Source organism: Mus pahari, chromosome 21 (genome assembly GCF_900095145.1).
Source record: "Mus pahari chromosome 21, PAHARI_EIJ_v1.1, whole genome shotgun sequence".
Lineage (NCBI taxonomy): Eukaryota > Metazoa > Chordata > Mammalia > Rodentia > Muridae > Mus > Mus pahari.
The window spans coordinates 10,987,277-11,007,158 of NC_034610.1; the positions used below are offsets into that span (position 1 = coordinate 10,987,277).

General features: G+C 41.1%; 1 protein-coding gene across 1 annotated transcript; it reads left to right on the top strand.

Annotated features, from left to right (window-relative positions):
• Positions 1-496: 496 nt before the first annotated feature.
• On the top strand, positions 497-18,333 carry Tbp (TATA-box binding protein). Its single transcript, XM_021221231.1, has 8 exons — positions 497-633; positions 3,805-3,968; positions 5,125-5,504; positions 8,380-8,467; positions 14,688-14,779; positions 15,387-15,554; positions 16,717-16,811; positions 17,623-18,333. The coding sequence occupies exons 2-8, from the start codon at positions 3,915-3,917 to the stop codon at positions 17,700-17,702; spliced, it is 957 nt and encodes a 318-aa protein (XP_021076890.1). The 5' UTR covers positions 497-633; positions 3,805-3,914; the 3' UTR covers positions 17,703-18,333.
• The last annotated feature ends 1,549 nt before the right edge of the window (positions 18,334-19,882 follow it).

A 19,882-nucleotide genomic window follows, 5' to 3' on the forward strand; every position in this document is an offset into this window, starting at 1 on the left:
AAATAGAAATAAATCTGTGACTACAAAGTCGCTTGTTTTGTTGTTCTTCCTTGGACGCAAGTCAACATCCGCTGAGAACATGATGAGGAGCGTCTGTTTGCCACTCTCCTTAGCCATCTCACAAATCTCAAAGAGACAGAACAAAGGGGAGGAGCCAGTGAGCTTGCCAGCCGTCTCTTGAGTTCGATGCCAGCCTGTTCTACAGTGTGAGTCCCAAGACTTCCAGGGAGGGCTTCACGGAGAAACTCTTTCTCAAAAAAACAAAAACAAAAAACAAAAACAAATCATGGAAGACGGAGGATGTAGTTCAGTGGTAGAACGCTTGCTTGAGCTTGATCGCCACAGCCACATCCCCAACTGTTCCCGCTACACACTCAATAGATCTCTCTCTGACAGCTGGAAAGGGAGGCCCCGCCCCGGAACTGCCGGGACCCGGCCCGCTCGTTTCCTCGGCCCGCGTCTCACAGGTGAAGCACCACCAACCGGACTCCAGGCGAGAGCGCAACTGGCGGAAGTGACGGCATCAGCTGTGCGTCGGGCGTTCGGTGGGGTCGAGTCCGGCAGCGGTGGCGGGTATCTGCTGGCGGTTTGGCTAGGTTTCCGCGGTCGCGTCATTTTCTCCGCCGTGCGCAGGTAACGGTCCTTTCATCCTTTTCTCTGCTTGGAGGCCTTAACACGGGCGACTTGTGCAGCGGGCCCCCGGAGTCTGCCGGAGGAGACGCGGAGTGGGCGCGCGGCCGGGCTGAGAACGGTCCTCCGCGCGGGCTGCGGCGGCTCCGCGGGTTGCAGTCTCTGGACCAGCGCCTCGGCGGGGTCCTGGGACCCGGTGCCGAGGGTGAGCGTCTCCGAGGGGACCCGCGCACCGCACGTCTCAGCTGCTTCCCCCCGGTGGAAGAGTTTTACCCTGGCCTGCAGCCGCCCGTTTTGTCCCCAGTAAGAAGAATTGTGTTAGGAAGCGGTTCTGGAGACTCAGCATCTCGCCAGGAGCCCGAGAGTCAAGCTAATCGAGATTAACATCAAAACGCATGCTGCTTTATTTACACGCTCTCGCTCTTCAGGCTCAGGTTAACGTGGTTTTCCAAAACTCTGGGTAAGCTTTTCTGGGAAAAGATGCCGGACCGGATGAGGCAGACGCTTGAAGACCGTGCAGAATCGGTTTCCCAAGTACTCAGTTTGATGGCTCAGTTTCCAAAAGATGAAAACCCAGAAAACAGTCTAAAAATAAGTTTGTGCAGCGATTATTGCGATTTTAAGATGCAGATGAGAAAAGGTGGTTTATATCGTCTGCAGGTGTGAGATGATTTCTGCGAAGCGTACTACAAATTCCCCAGTCTATATAATCAAGCGTTCAGTAAACTTCGTTTGCAGAAAGTGTTCTGGATAAATATCTGGTTATACTTTGGACATTAAATCCAACCTTTTGTTTTGTTTTGTTTTGTTTGGCTCAACCAAAGCAGTGATTGAAATTGAATTTTCAGTCTTCAAGTTTCTCGGATTTATCTGCTCTTTGACACAGGAGATGCTCAAACTGCACCTTAAAATCCTTTAACTGTTCCCATTGCTTGTGTAATGACATCTTACACTCTGAATTATGCAACCCCACCTACAGCTGCTTTGTCATCTTTTGTAGTGACTTTACATACTAAACCTGTCACACACTGCATGCTCTTTCAAGGCGTTTTCCCCCCTTTCACTTCTGTGATTTGTGCTGCGCCGATAGTGCCGATTTGTGTGGTTTTGTTCCTTTTGCTAGACCTGTGTTACATTGCCCCTGCTTTGTGCGAGTTCTGGCCTCTCATAAGGGTACTTGACTTTAGTTATGTCTTTCTTAACTTTCTAAAAGATTTACATATGTGAATGTTTTGCTTATATATGTGCACCACATGCTTGTCTGAGCCCATGGAAGACAAAAAGAGAGCATTGGATTCCCTAGGACTGGATTTACAGCTAGTTGTGAGTAGCCATGTGGGTGCTAAGATAATCAAACCTAGTCCCCCTGAAGAGCAACAGGGCTCTTAACTGCAGAACAGCCCTCTAGCCCCTTGACTTTAATTTGTATTCTCTCTTCCATAACATCCATTCATGAGCACAAATGCCAAGTCCTGTCCTAGGTTTCAGGTTTTCAACATTTTGCCTTGCTTAGTAAATGCCTGCAATTTTGGTGCTTGCTAAATATTTATAGTTATTGGCATATTTTTTTTGTATTGAACTGTTTAATAAGGACTATATCCTCTTTATCATTGTATCTGGAATGTTGATTCATTCAGTTCTTAGGGCATCTCTGAGCAAGTTACTAGTCTACATGAACTGAACTGATTTTTTTTTTAAAAAAAAGTATCTTTAAAGAATTGAGGGTGGGCATTTGCCTACCATTTAGGAGGCTCTGTGTTCTATCACTACTCCCATTACAAAGGAAAAACAGCACATTTCATAGTCCCTTAATCCATATTCATACTTCATGTCCGTGACCTCTAAAGAGATGATTAAAGAAACCCAGTCGTAGGCATAGTTTTCATTTATATGTTCTGATGAGATAATGTTTCATCTGTTGTTTCTTCTGCCTTTAATTGAAACACAAAAAAAACAACTATCTAAAGCATATTGTGTCCGGTTCAATATTTATGGCGCTTTATGCTTGAGGTATTGTGAACGGTATAAAACTGAGCAGCATATTTAAAAGCAGGAATTGACCTAATAGACTGTGCAAACCATGCCTAATAAATGTTCTCTTCTAATAGTATAGTTTGCTTAGGAATTAGTTTCTCCTCCGTGTGTGCTTCCTCCCACCCCAAGTTCTTTGCTGGGGGTGAGAAGTGAAGGTGGAGGTTGTGCAAAGGGCTGGCCCCTGATGCTGTGAGAGATGGCTCAGAGGTTACGAGCACTGCCAACTCTTCTAAAGAACCAGGTTGGAGCCATCTCTCACACCCTACAATTGGATTTTTTTTTTTTTTTTTTTTTTTTTTTTTTTTTTTTTTTTTTTTTTTTTTTTTTGGTTTTTTTTTTGGTTTTTTTCGAGACAGGGTTTCTCTGTATAGCCCTGGCTTTCCTGGAACTCACTCTGTAGACCAGGCTGGCCTCGAACTCAGAAATCTGCCTGCCTCTGCCTCCCAAGTGCTGGGATTAAAGGNAGTGCTGGGATTAAAGGTGTGNGCCACCACGCCCGGCCTACAATTTGATCTTAATCTAAACATTTACTGTCTAAATTCATAAAGAGCACACAGGTTTCAAAGTTACAAGTTGTATATCTAAAGACCCATGTTTATTTTAAGGATACATATGACCCCATGGTAGCTCAGTTCCAGGGCATCTGACCCTCTCTTCTGGCCTCTGCAGGCACCAAGGCATGAAAGTGATGTACAGGCATATATGTAGACAAAATACCCACACATATACAATGAATTACATTTATGTGAGGAATCAGCTTGTGAGAGTCTGTTCTCTCCTTTCCCCATTTGGGTAAACTCAGATTATTAGGGTTAGCAGCAAGTGCCTTTACCTGTTGAACCATTTCTTGCCAGCCCTTTCTCCAATAGTTTTTATTACTGGTCTTGACACCTTAATTTTCAGTACTATTAGAATATTTAAGCACACAGCAACAAAGTTTTTGTCTTTGTTGGTGATTTTACATGAGTCACAGGAAACATGGACTAGGCTTTGAGAATAAAAGATACGTGTGTGTGTGTGTGTGTGTGTGTGTGTGTGTGTGTGTAAATACACACACATTCCAAAATAGTTCTGTGTTTATTTTGTTTGAACATGAAACCTGTGTCCATCTATTAAACTAAAACATATTTTTCCAAGCAGCATCACTATTTCATGGTATGTGAAGATAACCCAGAATATTGAAGACCTTTCTAAGGAGATATTCAGAGGATGCTCTAGGAAAGATCTGAGTACTGAAGAAAGGGAGAATCATGGACCAGAACAACAGCCTTCCACCTTATGCTCAGGGCTTGGCCTCCCCACAGGTAATAGAGCCAGAGAGAGGGGCAGAGAGGGCTGATATTCCCTTTAAGAGAAAGCAAAAGACAGTGACTTTTACCATTCAGTATTGAACGTGGATTTCTAAGTTTTTTAAGCTTGTTTTACTTTGTGAAAATTTCTGAGTTAGATAGCTATACTGCTCTTTTGTTTGGGAAGTTTAGTTGGAACCTAATTTATTTAGAAGACTGTTCCATCTATATGAACTGTAGAACATTTATCTTATTTACTCCAATAAATAAATGTATTACTCCTGTTGCAGTCACTTTCCTATCCTGATTACTACCAAATCTGCTTTCAAAATTAAACATTAGTTTTGATGTTAAACATGTGCACATATATGTGTGTGTTTGCAATAGAATTAGACCTAGATTGTTACCAATTCAGTATAAATTTTACCATCTCCATTGTTCTTCTGCCTCCATATAAATAATTAAATCTACTTTATTTTTATATATAAAATTTTAAATTATATAATTAAATCTATGTAAGACATAGAAGCATTATAGAAAAGGCAGTTGACAATATTTTACAGGCTTCGTTGATTCTTATTTTTAGTAGAATAAATTACTTTTTATTAAATAGTATGATGGAGGCATCCATGAGCCTGTCATCTACCATCCATGTAATCCATCATCCAAAATTGACATGTGCTTAGTCAGTGGATAATTGTCATATATTAAATAGTACTTTGGGGGGGGTGCTGGTGGGGTTGAGACAGGGTTCCTCTATGTAACAACATCCCTCAAACTTGTGTTGTAAACCAGGCTAGCTTCAAACTCACAGAGATCCATTTGCCTCTGCCTCCAAAGCTAGGATTAAAGACATGTGCCACTGTGCCTGGGTACTGGGCAGTACTTTAAATAGGAACATAGGCTTTTTTCTTTATGGTCTAGATATGCTTGAGAGGCTAAGCATCTTTCTTGCATGTCATAAATAACATTTTCATATCCTAAGTGCTCATCTACTATGGTCAGTACTACAGAAGATAGTGGTGCATCTCAGGATACAAATTCTTCTCTAGTATTTAATGACCTATTATATTTAGAAAACATAGTCTTTTTACTTTACTTGGGTTTCACCAGGTAAAACCATAAATTACCCACCATCAGTATCTTAGTCATTGCTCTTTGCTTTCCACAGGGCGCCATGACTCCTGGAATTCCCATCTTTAGTCCAATGATGCCTTACGGCACAGGTCTTACTCCACAGCCCATTCAGAACACCAACAGTCTCTCTATTTTGGAGGAGCAACAAAGACAGCAGCAGCAGCAGCAACAGCAGCAGCAGCAGCAACAACAGCAGGCAGTAGCCACTGCAGCAGCCTCAGTACAGCAGTCAACATCTCAGCAACCCACACAGGGTGCCTCAGGCCAGACCCCACAACTCTTCCATTCTCAAACTCTGACCACTGCACCGTTGCCAGGCACCACCCCCTTGTACCCTTCACCAATGACTCCTATGACCCCTATCACTCCTGCCACACCAGCCTCTGAGAGCTCTGGGATTGTACCACAGCTTCAGTGAGTACCTCTCACTCGTGTACACACCACCCCAAGCCCCTGTGCGTAACAGTGAGTGCGTGCGTGTATGTATTCATGGTTTTTCTGTTGTGTTCCTTGTCCTCTGTCCCCTGCCCTATGTCTTTGCACCAAAGGAGGCGCTCAGTGTTATTGTGCTGTTCGCTTTCAGACACTGGATTTACTTAAGGAAGTGATCCAGTGGTAATCCTGTTATGCTGTGACTTTATCTGTTCTTGTTGGAATTGAAGCTACAGAGTGGGTCAGTATTCTCAGCAGAGACTGACTTTCCCTTAGAAATGGAGTTGCTTGTGTTTGTGTATTTGGGCCATAGAAATGCAAACTGAACTTCATTGATACTGTGGACATTTCCTTGTAGTAATTGGCTGAGTCACTGGCCAGTTGTATCACAGCTTTGACCATAGTGTCAGCACAGGTCTTAGGGGTCCAGGATTTCTACAGTTTTGGCTGTGAGGGCTGTATTTATATCTTTGGAGGTCTATGGCACTCTCAGAGTAGGGACAGCAGTTCTTGTCTTGATGGATTTTTCTGCCTAAGTAAAGTATTTCCCACATGTAAAAAAAATGGTGGGAGGCTCAGACTTTTTTCTTCTGAAACAGCCCAAGCTTTCCAGATACCACTTAGTAACAAGAATACAGCTTTACTTTAGGAAAGCTTAAAAGCTGATTCAAGGTTCTTTGCAAACAACACTATTTGGTTTTTGTGTTTAATAATTCCACCTTCTTTAAGCTTTGTTTCCTATTTACACTTAGTTTTCTGCATATATATCATCATTTGTAAGCCATGCCATCTCATTTTTAAGCTAAGTGGCATAACCTGATGTACCTTGCCTGTATACAATTTTAGGTGACTTTTGAGTTAAGAGATAAGCCCTATAAGCACTCCTTTTGTCTGTAGTGCTCTAAACTATTTCTTCATGCCTGTTTGACGTCCACAGGCATTCAGATTCATACTTCTATTAAAATCATTTATGAGAGTTAGCTTAGGACATACACTTATTTCCACATACACAGAGCATGCAGTCAACCACTGTTTCCATTATCTAAAAACATTCCTTATTAGGTGTCAGTTCAGCAGCCTTATAAAGAATTCAGGTAAATATTTAACTTTCTTTTTTTAAAAAATTTATTATTTTATTATCTACATTCCAAATGTTGCCCCCTCCCAATATTTAACTTTCTAAAATAACACATTTATCATTTGCATGGCTAAATTTCTGACAGGCACACCAAAGTATACCTGAAAATTCAGTTCATGTATGGGCATGCTGAGTCAAACTCATTTTTTAAGTAAAACAAGAATTTTTCTTAGTATTTCCTAGGTTGGGGGGAAATAAATATTGGAAAATTGAAAACATTTGATCTACCTCACTTTCTGATTATGTACTAGAGAAAACTAATCCAGTAAAATTTAATATTTAAATTAAATTTTGGGGGGTATTTTTGAGACTGTCTCACTTGATAAACCTGACTAGGGTGGTGCTATGTATGGAATACAAGCTAGCTTTGAATTCTTTTTTTTTTTTGGTTTTTCGAGACAGGGTTTCTCTGTATAGCCCTGGCTGTCCTGGAACTCACTCACTTTGTAGACCTGGCTGGCCTCGGACTCAGAAATCCTCCTGCCTCTGCCTCCCGAGTGCTGGGATTAAAGGCGTGCGCCACCACGCCCGGCTTGGCTTTGAATTCTTGATAATACTCCTGCCTAAGACTCCCACCATGTTGCCTTGCTGTTCAGCAAGACTTTGAGTCACTAGATTTCAAAAGTATTCTTTGTAGAGAGTGAAAAGAGAGCAGGGAGCAACAGTGAACTAGAGCTGGTTGTCTGGGGTTCTTGTGTGACAGTTGATGGTCTATTAATTGCATTTGATGGCCTTGTTCATTTCAGGTCTGTCTACTTTGAAAGACCTAGAAAACTACAGAAAAAGTTGAGTTTGCTATGTTTCGGTTTTTATTAAACGTTCTAGGCCAGGTGGTGGAAGCACATGCCTTTAATCCTAGCACTGAGGAGGCAGAGGCAGGCGGATCTCTGTGTGTTCCAGGACAACCTGGTCTACAGAGCAAGTTCCAGCATGGCCAGGGCTACATAGAGAAACCTGGTCTCAAGATGAAAAAAAAAAAGTATTTCATAGACAGCTTGAAGAGTGGGATATAGAGTCATGCAACAGTCCTTTAGACCTGGGTGGAAAATGGTGACGTTTGTGTGTGTGTACGTGCACTTCCCTCTGTGTGTCAGAGGAGAGTCTGAAGTGGTGTTTCTCAGGACACTATCCAACCTGGTTTTTATTTTTTATTTTCTATTTTTTATTTTTTTGGTTTTTCGAGACAGGGTTTCTCTGTGTAGCCCTGGCTGTCCTGTAATTCACTCTGTAGACCAGGCTGGCCTCGAACTCAGAAATCCACCTGCCTCTGCCTCCCATGTGCTGGGATTAAAGGCATGCACCACCACTGCCCGGCTTCCCACCCTAGTTTTTAAGATGTGATTTGTCACTAGCATGAAATTTGCTAGTTTGGCTATGCTGGCTAATTATCATGTGCATGCCAAGCCATTCCCTAGAGACTCGGCCGGTTTGTCTGAATATGGGAGGAGTAGTTCCCACCTCACAGGACATTTTGAGTACTAAGTGAGAATATCTAGTACGGAACACTTTTTAGACATTTAAAGTCAGCAGAGTTTTGTTACGTTTTTTTGAATTAAAGCTTGGTGAAAAAAAACAATGAATTATCAATTAATCTTAATCATGTTTTCTTTTCAAATTTCTTGCAGAAATATTGTATTCATAGAAAATCTTGGTTGTACATTTCCTTCGTTATTTAAAAGTTATGTATTTTCAGTAATTATGTTTTCATATTTCTTGCAGAAATATTGTATCCACTGTGAATCTTGGCTGTAAACTTGACCTAAAGACCATTGCACTTCGTGCAAGAAATGCTGAATATAATCCCAAGGTCAGACCCATTTTCATGCATTTCATACTGTATGAGATAAACAGAAAATGTTTCCTAAATGTTGGTAAGAAAACTTATATTGTGCTTGTTTCTCGATATCAACAAAATGAGTATGTGTCATGCATATCTTGAATGTTAAGTGAAGAGAAAAAGTTCATTCTGGGATGTTTTCATTTTGTTTGATTTTCCTGTTTTTGCAGTATTGGAGTTTCAACGCAGAACCCTAACCACACTAGGGAAGAGCTGTCCACTAAGCTGTGTCCTCAGTTCTGTAACTTGTATTTTATTAAATACCTACTATATATGTTGCCCTCTAAATGTAGAAATCCATATAATAAACTAAGTTTATATACACTCACATTGTAGTGAACACCCAGCACGAAGTTGGAAAACAGACTATTCCATTTAGATCCTGAAGCATACCTAGTGACATACTTGTGGTATCTATCTACTTCAGTAATCCTGTGGAAGAGTGGTATGGGTGGTAAAAGCTGGGTCAGTAATAATTGTTGGCTATAAGTACAAGACGTTTATTACATGTTTTCCTACCTCTGTATAACTTTTAAGGTTTTTTGATAGACAAGATTGTATTAGTTAGGGTTTTATTGCTGTAAAGAGATACCATGACCAAGGTGAGTCTTATAAAGGGCAACATATATTTGGGACTGGCTTACAGATTCAGAAGTCCATTATCATCAAGGTGGGAGCATGGCAACATCTAGGCAGGCATGTTGCAGACAGAGCTGAAAGTTCTACATCTTCATCTGAAGACTCGCTTCCAGACAGATAGGATGAGGGTCTTAAGCCTGCGCACACAGTGACACACCTATTCCAACAAGGCCACACCTCCTAATAGTGCCACTCCCTGGCCCAAGCATATATAAACCATCACATTCCACTCCCTGGCCCCCATAGGTCTATTCAAACACATGAGTCTATGGCGGCCATATCTAGCCATAGCATAATAAAAAAGTACATTTAGTCTAACTTCCAAAGTCCTGATACTCTATAGCAGTCTCAACAATGTTAAAAGTTCATTGTTCAAAGTTTCTTCTGAAATTCATCCAGTCACTTAACTGTAATCCCCAAATCAAGACAGGAAACAAGGTGGGCAAACTCCTAACTGCATCTCCATTTCTTTTTTTTTTTTTTTTTTTTTTAGATTTACTTATTTATTATATTTAAGTACACTGTAGCTGTCTTCAGACACTCCAGAAGAGGGTGTCAGATCTTGTTATGGATGGTTGTGAGCCACCATGTGGTTGCTGGGATTTGAACTCTGGACCTTCAGAAGAGCAGTCGGGTGCTCTTACCTACTGAGCCATCTCACCAGCCCTGCATCTCCATTTCTGATGTCAAAGCGGTCTTTGTCTCCAAGTCCTTTTTCATCTTTGTTGACTACAACAAACTTCTTTCTTCTGGGCTGGTTCCACTCCCTGTTAGCAGCTTTACTCAACAGATAGTCTATGACTCTGGCATCTCAGAGGTCTCCAAGGCAACCTCAGTGTTACAGCTTCATCTTTCAATGTCTGAAATCCACACATAATCTTCTGGGCTCCTTCAAAGGGCTGGCATCACTTCTCCAGCTCTGCCGTCTGTAGTACTCTAAGCTCAGGTTGATCCATTCTTGGTGATCATCCCATGATACTGGTATCTACAATAAACTGGGGTCTTCTGATGCAACTAGGCTTCACCAGTAGCCTCTCGTAGGTTCTCTTCATAGTGCCAAGCCTCAGCTCCTTTGCATGACCCCTTCAGTCCTGGACTGTCAGCTACACCTGAGGCTGCACCTTCACCAATGGCCTTCCATGGCTTCTCACAGTGCCAAGCCTCAGCTGCTCTTCATGACCCTATCATGCCTTCAAAACCAGTCCCATCTGGGTGACTCTTACACATTAACAAGTACAGCTGCAGCGCGAGGTACAACCTTGGCTGTCTCTTGAACACAGCTTCTTTGTGCTCTCAGAAAACACTTTCCAGATTTGCCTCAGTGATGCTGGTCTCTTCTTAATCACCACTAATTTCTTAGCTGAAGCTAACCAGCATCAATTATCCCAGTAGTCCCTTCTATTTTTCATTCTAAAGCCAAAGCCACATGGCCAAAGCTGCCATCTTCTATTGCTTGCTGGAGCTGGAACATGGCCCCCTTATTCTATTACCAGCTTTCTGTTTTCAGACTCCCTCTCTGTCTAAGCTTGGCCTTCCTGGAACTGGCTCTGTAGATTGACCTTGAACTCAGAAATCTACATGACTGTCTCCTGTAATGCTGAAATTAAAGGCATGTACCACCGTGCCTGGATTTAAGCTTTTTTATTTTTATTTTTTTAGCTAGAACCTGCTTCGTCCCAGGCTGGCCTTGAACTCAGAAATCTGTTTGGCTTTGTCTCCTGGGATTAAAGGTGTGTACCACCATGCCTGGATCTAAATTTAGTTGGGTAGGATCTTGCCCCCAAATCCCTTAATCTGTTATTTCCTAGAATATAAGATTCAATTTTATTTCACTTCCTGGTGCCTCTTTAATACTTGAACCATATATTTTATATTTTTCCTTTCTAAGCTTGCTACACTTGTTCAAAACATTCTTCATGAGACTTGACCAGAGCACAAAGTCTCTGCTGGGCTTCTTTTAAGACGTCTTTGTCAGTGCAATCAATAGAAATCTCTTTACTTTAGACTCTTCAGACAAGGGTAGCTGCATTCTTCACCAGAATACCATGAAAACAGTCTCTAGGCCACATTCTGAAGCTCTCCCCTGAAACCTCTTGGGCCAGGTCTGCACAGTTCAAATCTCTCTCAGCAACTGTCTTCCATAGTCCTACTAGGATGGCCCATTGAGCCCAACTTAAAGCATTCCACTAATTTCCAAAATCCCAAAATCCACATTCCTCCAAACAAAAACATGGTCAGGCCTATCACAGCAATACCCAACTCCTGTTATTAACTTCTGTCTTAGGGTTTTATTGCTGTGAACAGACACCATGACCAAGACAAGTCTTATAAAGGACAATATATATTTGGGACTGGCTTACAGGTTCAGAGGTTAACATCAAGAAGAGAACATGACAGTATCTAGGCAGGCATGGTGTAGAAGGATCTGAGAGTTCTACATCTTCATCTGAAGCCTGCTAGTGGAAGACACGCTTCCAGACATAGGATGAGGGGTCTTAAGCCCACACCCACAGTGGCACACCTACTCCAACAAGATCACACCTCTTAATAGTGCCACTCACTGGCCCAAGCATATACAAACCATCACTAAGATCAAGTGTGTTCTGGGTGGAATGGCCACAGATGGCTTTTCTAATACAGAACCTGCAGGACCTGTATGGCTTGTGGTAGAGCACTGCCTAGCAAGGTCCAAAACTTGATTCTATCACCATGTGTCTTAATTACTGTTTTATTGCTGTGAAGAACCATCACAAGCAAAGCAACTCTTATAAAAGAACACATTTACTTGTTGGGGGCTCACTTAGAGTTTTAGAGGGTTAGCCCATGGACACCATGGCCAGACCCAGTTAGGCATGGTGCTAGAGCAGTAACTGAGTGCTTTTCTTTCTGAGCTGAAGGCAGCAGGCAGAGACTGTGCCTGCAATGGGCTTTTGTGATTTCAGAGTCTAACTCAGCAACACAACAAAGCCACACTCTTAATCCTTCATTCTTAAACAATTCCATTCTCTAGTGACTAAGCATCCAAATATATGTGCCTGTGGGGTCCATTGTTCAAGCCACAACATTGGAATTTAAAAGAAAAAAAGAAGTACAAGGGAGAAAGCACCAGTTTCCAAGATGACAGTCTAGGGTGTGTTAAAAGGCTTTTTTTTTCTTTTTTTTTAACCTGCACCAGTAGGAAAGGTTTTTTTTCTCTTTTTCTGTAGGTTGCATCTGCACTGACAGATGAGCAGACAGTTGTGAGGTGTAGCTAGAGAGCTGCCTGGGTGCTTGGATGTTGAAGGGGAAGGCTAGGTTGAGAACATGTTTGTAGAAACAGTTTCCTGAAGTGGGAATCGTTCACCCAAGTGTACTGTAAACCTGTACTGTGGAAACCAGTACCTCATAGATTCCCTTTAATAAAGGAAAAGAAGATGTTTGTGTGTGCGAGCACGTATACATGTATATAAGTTTTATTCATGAAAAAGAAAAGGCAACAAAAGAACTCAGGACAGCTACTGATAGCTGGTGGCCAGGAAGAGGGTAATCAGGCTTTTTGTCCTTTTACAACCTGATAGATCATTAAGGAACACACTATTCTAGCTATTTGTAAATTCTTCAGACACCTTGAAATTTTCTATACCATAACCTGGCTGTTAGTCTCAGTACCATATTTTAGTTTTGCTGGGTTAGCCCCATTTCCTTCACCAGTGAATCTCTGTCCTTCACCTCACCCCTTTTGTATATTTTTAGTTAATATTGGCCATGAGAGCCGCTACTTTCTTCTGTGGGAGTGCCTTATGCATTCTCCTGTGAGCTCTTTGGCTTTTTATTCAAGGAACTAAAGGTTCACACAGATTCCAAACTTAACAGTTCCTTTATAGGCATTAGTACAGATCAGTAAGAAATACACTTAGGAATGAGGGTGTGCTGCATGAATGAGAAAGGATTCCTGGGATACTATAGAACCAGAGGAGAGAGGAATCTGGTTATTAGGGGATGGTTTTCTCCTTGACAGATTTAGGTTATATAACCTGTCTATTGTGAAGTCGTCGTGCAACTGATTTTAGTGATATGCATACCCAGTTTTGCATGGGTATAAGATGATAATAGGAGATTCTCCTTAAAAGTTTACTCAGAGGACATAGTTTGCCTTTTGCATCCAAAACAATCAGAATTAATCCGCCTCCCCCAACACACTTAACTTGTACTTGGACATAACTGAATATCTGTGTTTGATGATCATCAAAGGAAGGAGAAACTTATTCCATTGTTTTTAAGTGTCCTGTGTGTGGGTGTGTGTGTATCTGTGTAGGTTGGGATCCTGGTTTGTGGGTTTCTGGGTTTGGAGAGGGCTGTATGTGTATTGTGCATGCAGGTCAGGTTCTCAGGCTGCCAGCTTCATTATTAGCAGAAGGGTGTTTTCATGGCCCAAACCAAGTGGAGTCCTACTGTATAGACATTGCCTACCTTATGTTTCTGTCCGTAATAGGGCTGCATACTTTATGATTTCATTTTTTATGGCCTCAAACTCATTCTGTCTCTGCCTTCTGAATGCTGAATTAAAACTGTATATCATTGTTTCCAGCTTTGTACTATAATTTCATTAGTTGTGTGTCATCCTGAAACTGGCAATGGAGCAGTGTCTAGAGATTGAGGGAAAGAATGGTCTTAAATGTAGGAAATGTGGGATCTATTTCATGTTGTTTTTAGTTGAGTATAAGGCTAATTGGAGGATTAACTATAACTATAAAGAATCAGTTTGGTCACTGTTCACTTTAGCTAATCGGGTTTTTGTTGTTTTTAATATTTACAACCGTCATATCTACTTGGTGGGCCATTCACCCTGGTTAAGATGTAGTAGCCTCATCTCACTTCCGCTTGAAGCCTGCTTTGTTAGAGAGGAGTGTACTTACCCCTGCTTGTTTTCTGTGTCTATTTACTATTAGATAGTTGAGACTCTTTACATTTAGAACTATTATTGGAAACCATCTGCTTCCTGAAATTGATTTTTCTGGCTGACTTCCTCTCCTGTCCTCATTAGGAGTTGGCTGGTTTACTGAGGCTGGCAGGATTGATTCTTCCTTGGTTCTCATTTATTCATCTGTTCCTCATAAGATGATTATTCTTTCCTGAGCTTTCGTGTCGGGCTGTCTTTTTTCCTTTGTGTGTAGCATAAGTGTTTTCTGCAGTGCTGACTTAAGTACTCGTGGGTTGCTTTAATTGGACAAACTTGGAAAGTTCAAAAGAGAAGAAAGGAGGAAAAGGTTAGAAAATGGTAGAAAAAAGATCAAGTTTTTAAAAAATAAATTTTAGAAATTTATAAAGAAATACAAAAAGTAGATAAATGTAAGAAAAAGAATTAAAAAAAAAAAAACACTTTAAATGATACTTTTTAAGTTCATTGATGGTAAGAATATCCGATGTAGCAAAGGTAGTCTGACCTAGGACCTACAGCGCCACAGCTGTGTTTCCTCAATCACACAGACTTTTAATCAGTCATCATGAAGGCAACTTTTCCTTTTGCCCTTTCATTCACACCTTTTTTAATGCCTCTTTCTGATCATTTTAGCGATTTGCTGCAGTCATCATGAGAATAAGAGAGCCACGAACAACCGCATTGATTTTCAGTTCTGGGAAAATGGTGTGCACAGGAGCCAAGAGGTACCCTTAAGGAATGTCTTGTTTCTGGTGGATGTATTATGAAAGAAAAAAGGTTCTACCATCCTTCTGTCATCAGGCTAGCACTTTTCATGTCATTTTTGAATGGTTTGCTCTAATTACTCTGCATAGCTTTGGTGCTCCACACTGTTACTCCTGATCTCCTGTGCTCTGGTTGTAGCACTGCCATTCACATTCTGATGTTCAGATGAAAACTCTTGAGTTGGAAAATCACAGCTTTATTCAATAGTAGTGTCCTAAAAATGGATAGAGATTTGATGTAAAGGAAGATAGAATTTGTATTTCCCAATAATAAATTTTACTAATTTTTTTTTATAAAGATGAAGTTTTCATTTCAGTAGAGATTGATAGGTCATAATGTAATGACGGTGACCATGCTAATTGAACCACATGCTACATCGAGTCCTTTAAATCCGAGGGCTCGGCCGTAATGTGCCAAATAGAAGGCTTATGTTTTGATAGGTTTGTGGTTTCTGTTAAGGACACAGAGATAGTTTAATTACTTTCCTAATTTAGACTCTGTTTTTTTATTCATCTAAATTACTCTATTAGGCTTCCATACATAACTCCCTGATTTTCCTTTCTGTAGTGAAGAACAATCCAGACTAGCAGCAAGAAAATACGCTAGAGTTGTGCAGAAGTTGGGCTTCCCAGCTAAGTTCTTAGACTTCAAGATCCAGAACATGGTGGGGAGCTGTGATGTGAAGTTCCCCATAAGGCTGGAAGGCCTTGTGTTGACCCACCAGCAGTTCAGTAGGTAGGTCTAAGAAGTATGGGTAGTAGTTTTCCAACAGTCCATGTATAATCCACTCAGGCATCATTTAAGGTGAAGTACATGTAAGATGTGCAGTTTCTAAGCATGTATGATATAATTGCAAGGTAAGTTAATGTATTGCTACATTTAAGCTACTGCACTCTCCACTGTCCTTACAATCCCCATTTCCTTAGTCACATGACCCCCAGACTCTTTCACTGGAATGACTTAGTAGCTCACCTCTGTATGTATGCCTCACCATTTTGTAAATACATGAATTTGTAGTTTCTTCTATCACTTTTCTCCTGGTTTAAATCTTTTTTTGCCAGCTTACCAACACGGTGTAAAGATGAGCAGCAGAGGTACACTGCCCAGTATTATTCCTTGCCTTTCTCTGCCTGAATATTGGCTTAGCATCCCTACTCACATCCGTATCTTGGCATCTGTTTTCTCTTACCAGTTCTCTCGTACTCACCAGGTTCCTCTAGCTCCATGGCCTCTGCACATGACACTTTTAACTCTGACATATTGGGTTTGAGTTTCAGGAATTCACTCATGATGTCTCCCTCATCTAGACCTGTCCTGAGTTTATCTCTGGATCACTCACAAGAAAGATCCTTTTGTAGACTGAACTAAGAAATCTGAAATCACTGTGTTAGAGCACGTTAACTAATGTCAGTTCAGGTAGATGGTCTGACCAGGGAGTCGGTTCATTCCCAAGCTCATGTCTGGTTTCTCACTCTGGCTAGGTCACCTGTTAGAAAAGCAGACAGCTCCAGAATAGTTCTGTTCAGGAAGGTGAGATGATTACACGGCTGACCGTCACTCTTAGCTGAGGAGGGAATGGTGAGATTTTGATAAGGTGCTATATCTAGACTAGCTTAAACAGCATCTAAATGAGGCTCAGACCGTGAGTATACAACTCTTGTTTTTATCACAGAAACTCTAGAGTCTGAAGATAGCATTAAGTGATAGATAGAGGACATGTAGCTAGTGTGCCATGTCCATGACACACGGCTCCTGACTGATTGAAGGATTTCTTCCTGTGTGTCCTACTTGTGCACACCTGGATTGTTTACTCAGGACTTTCTGGCACAAAGCCTCTTTGTATTCAGAAACACAAAAAAATGGTGATTTCTAAACTGTATTCCCATTTTCTTTCTAGCTATGAGCCAGAATTATTTCCTGGATTAATCTACAGAATGATCAAACCCAGAATTGTTCTCCTTATTTTTGTTTCTGGAAAAGTTGTATTAACAGGTAAGTTGAAAGGGAAGTGGTATACTGAAACTGCAAAGGATGTTGGGATGGCATTTTCTATGTTAGGAGAGTTGTCTAGCCACGTGTAAGCATGCTTTTTAAGTTTTGCACCCCATTCTAACCTTCATGAGAAGGGTGGAAGAATGAGAAGAACCGCAGAGTCCTGCTGCTGATGTAGCTGTCAACTAGATTAAGCTTGACTGTGGCAGCAGGCAGGGACGGAACACTGACTGCTTTCAGTTGGCCCTTGCTCCTTGGGGATTGGTAGAATACAATTCTAAGATTCCAAGACTGAGAAGAGCTCAGTGAATACCAACAGTGGGGAGGAAAAGATTTCAGTCCTCAGTGCCTGTCAGATACCATGTCACTCAGGACCAAGTACGGGAAGGACCTAGACTAGGAAGTAGATATTGTCTTACTGACTTGTGGATCCTGGTCTTGGACCAACTATATCGTGAGGAAATGATGGGCTAGGGTGTTTAAAAGTCACTAAGTGTATCACTTTTTAAAACACTTAGAAAATACTGTTCTAAAAACATAGCTGGAGAGCAAGCTGGGCATGACCCTTAATCCTAGTAACTCATAGGCAAAGGCAGGCCAGCCTGGTCTACGCAAGTTCCAGGACAGCCAGAGCTACATAGAGAAACCCTGTCTCAAAAAGTGGGTAGAGTGGGCCGTACAGCTAGGATTGTGATAAGGGGATTCCACCATTTGATTGTCTTAACTAGGTATAGAGAGAACTGTACTTATGTTTTAAGGTAATGATGTTACTTCTTAACCATCTCATTTCTGTTTCAATGTGTCTTTGTAGGTGCTAAAGTTAGAGCAGAGATTTATGAAGCCTTTGAAAACATCTACCCCATCTTAAAGGGATTCAGGAAGACCACATAGTTATCTGCCATGTTCTCCTGCCTCCCCTACCCACGTGTTTTTAAAAACCAGTCAGTTTTGGTACCACTGATGGTACTGTTGTGAGGACACTCAGTTACAGGTGGTAGCATGAAGTGACACTGTGTGTCCTACTGCAGGATACTGGAAAGGTTCCCTCCTCTGCACTGAGATCACCCTGCAGCATGACTGTGAGTTGCCTGCTCTGTGCTGCTTCTTGGGCGGCACTGCCCATTTATTTATATTTAGATTTTTAAACACTGCTGTTGGTGATTGTTGGTTTAAGGGACAGAACTTTAAGTGTTCAAGCCACCTGTACAATTGGACTTTTCATTTTAGCCTTTCCCACACAAGCCATTTTTTATATTTCTACCAGAAAAGTAAAAATCTTTTTTAAAAGTGTTGTTTTTCTAGTTTGTAACTCTTAGGAGTTATTTTTGTGCCAGATACATTCCGCCTTCCCAGTATTGCAGGACTGAATAGTTGTATTAATCAAAACAATGGCTGTACATACTTTTCTTTCTTCAGAGTACTCTGCACAAAAACACAGCTTGTAAATTGTTAGATTTTCGTTATAAATGATACCTTGTAAGTCATGTGATCATACTGTCAAAGAAATTTATTTTAGATATAAGGCCTGAGACCGTTGTTTTGTTTGCTTGTCTGTCTGATTTTTGTGTTTGTTTGGTTGGTTAACATTTATTGTCTGTTGCAGTGAGAATGGACATGCCACTGACTTTATGATTCCCATTGAACATCCTCTTGTTTCCTAGCTTGTCCACCGTGTCTGGGATCTTTACCAAATTAGTTGTTTTGTTCCTTTTTTCAGCCTTTGCCAAAGCCTTGTCCAAGGTTCCACAGCTAGTAAGAGACAGAGGGTTAAGTATAGCAGTTGGTGCCCTATCCACAGATAGCTATTTCTCTGGCATTATATTTTTGTTATGACTGTTTTCTCTTGAAATATCAGGTGGACACTTATAAAGCCTTGGGTTATGTTGGAGGGCATTCTGTCCTTTTAAATTCTAAAAGTACATTTTGCACAGTTCCAAGTATGTGTAGTCAGAAGGATGTCTTTTCTTCCCAGCCTTCCCTATTTCCCCAGGGTAACTTCCAGATTAATGAGTAGGTGTCTTCATCTTCCGCTATATTCTGCCTGAGCTCTCCAGTATGCCTGTGGTGGCAGCAGGCCTTTATTTAGGGTTACTAGAGTCCTGTCTGAGTTAACAAGACTGAGAAGAGCACCACTGAATGCCAACAGCCAGGAGAATACGGCTTTAGTCCTTAGTGCTTGCCAACTATCCTATCATTCAGGACAAAGTGTGGGAAGGAACGGTAGACTGGGTGGGTGGGGGTGGGTTTTGCCTTGCTGACTTGTGAAGTATGGTGAGGTGGTGGTGGACTAGGATGTTAAAGTTACCAGCTGTGTTGCTTCTATAATTTTTAACGTGCAAATCTGTCCTTTGGGGCTGCTTTACATCTCATTTTTGGAAAAAATACTGAAGCATATGTTTTCTTGTGATTTTTGCAGTCAGTGTATCAGCTATATTTCCAAGATGCAATGTAATGTCTTCTTAGATACCTTGATTTGAACCGTTCCCCTAGTGATGGTAGTGCACAGTGTTGTACAGTGTTGGACCAGGTATTGTGTGTTTTGAATACGTACATAGATTCCTATGGTATACTTTTACAAGAGGAATTTCTGTATTATAGACAGTTTATGTGACTTAAATTTTGACAAATCAATACTAGATTTCAACACCCCCCCCCAAAGTGTACAAAGTACCCTTTCTTGCACACCCCGGGCATTACTGACATCAGTAACATATGAACTATTGGGAAAGGCATTATTCTAGTATTGCTCTCTAAGATCATTTCCCTGTGTAAACAGGTATTCTCCATGTTTCTTTTAAAGTTTTATAATTCTTTTTATATGGGGCATTTCTAATTCATAAAAGTTCATTATTTCATCATGGTTTCTTGTTTTAATTGTTCGTAACACTTTAGGGAAAATGTTGGTGTATATTTAACTTTTTCCAATCTATTTGTTGAACTATTTTTAAGATTTATTTTATGTATGAGTACATTGTAGCTATCTTCAGACACACCAGAAGAGGGCATCGGATCCCACCATTACAGATGGTTGTGAGCCACCATGTGGTTGCTGGGAATTGAACTCAGGACCT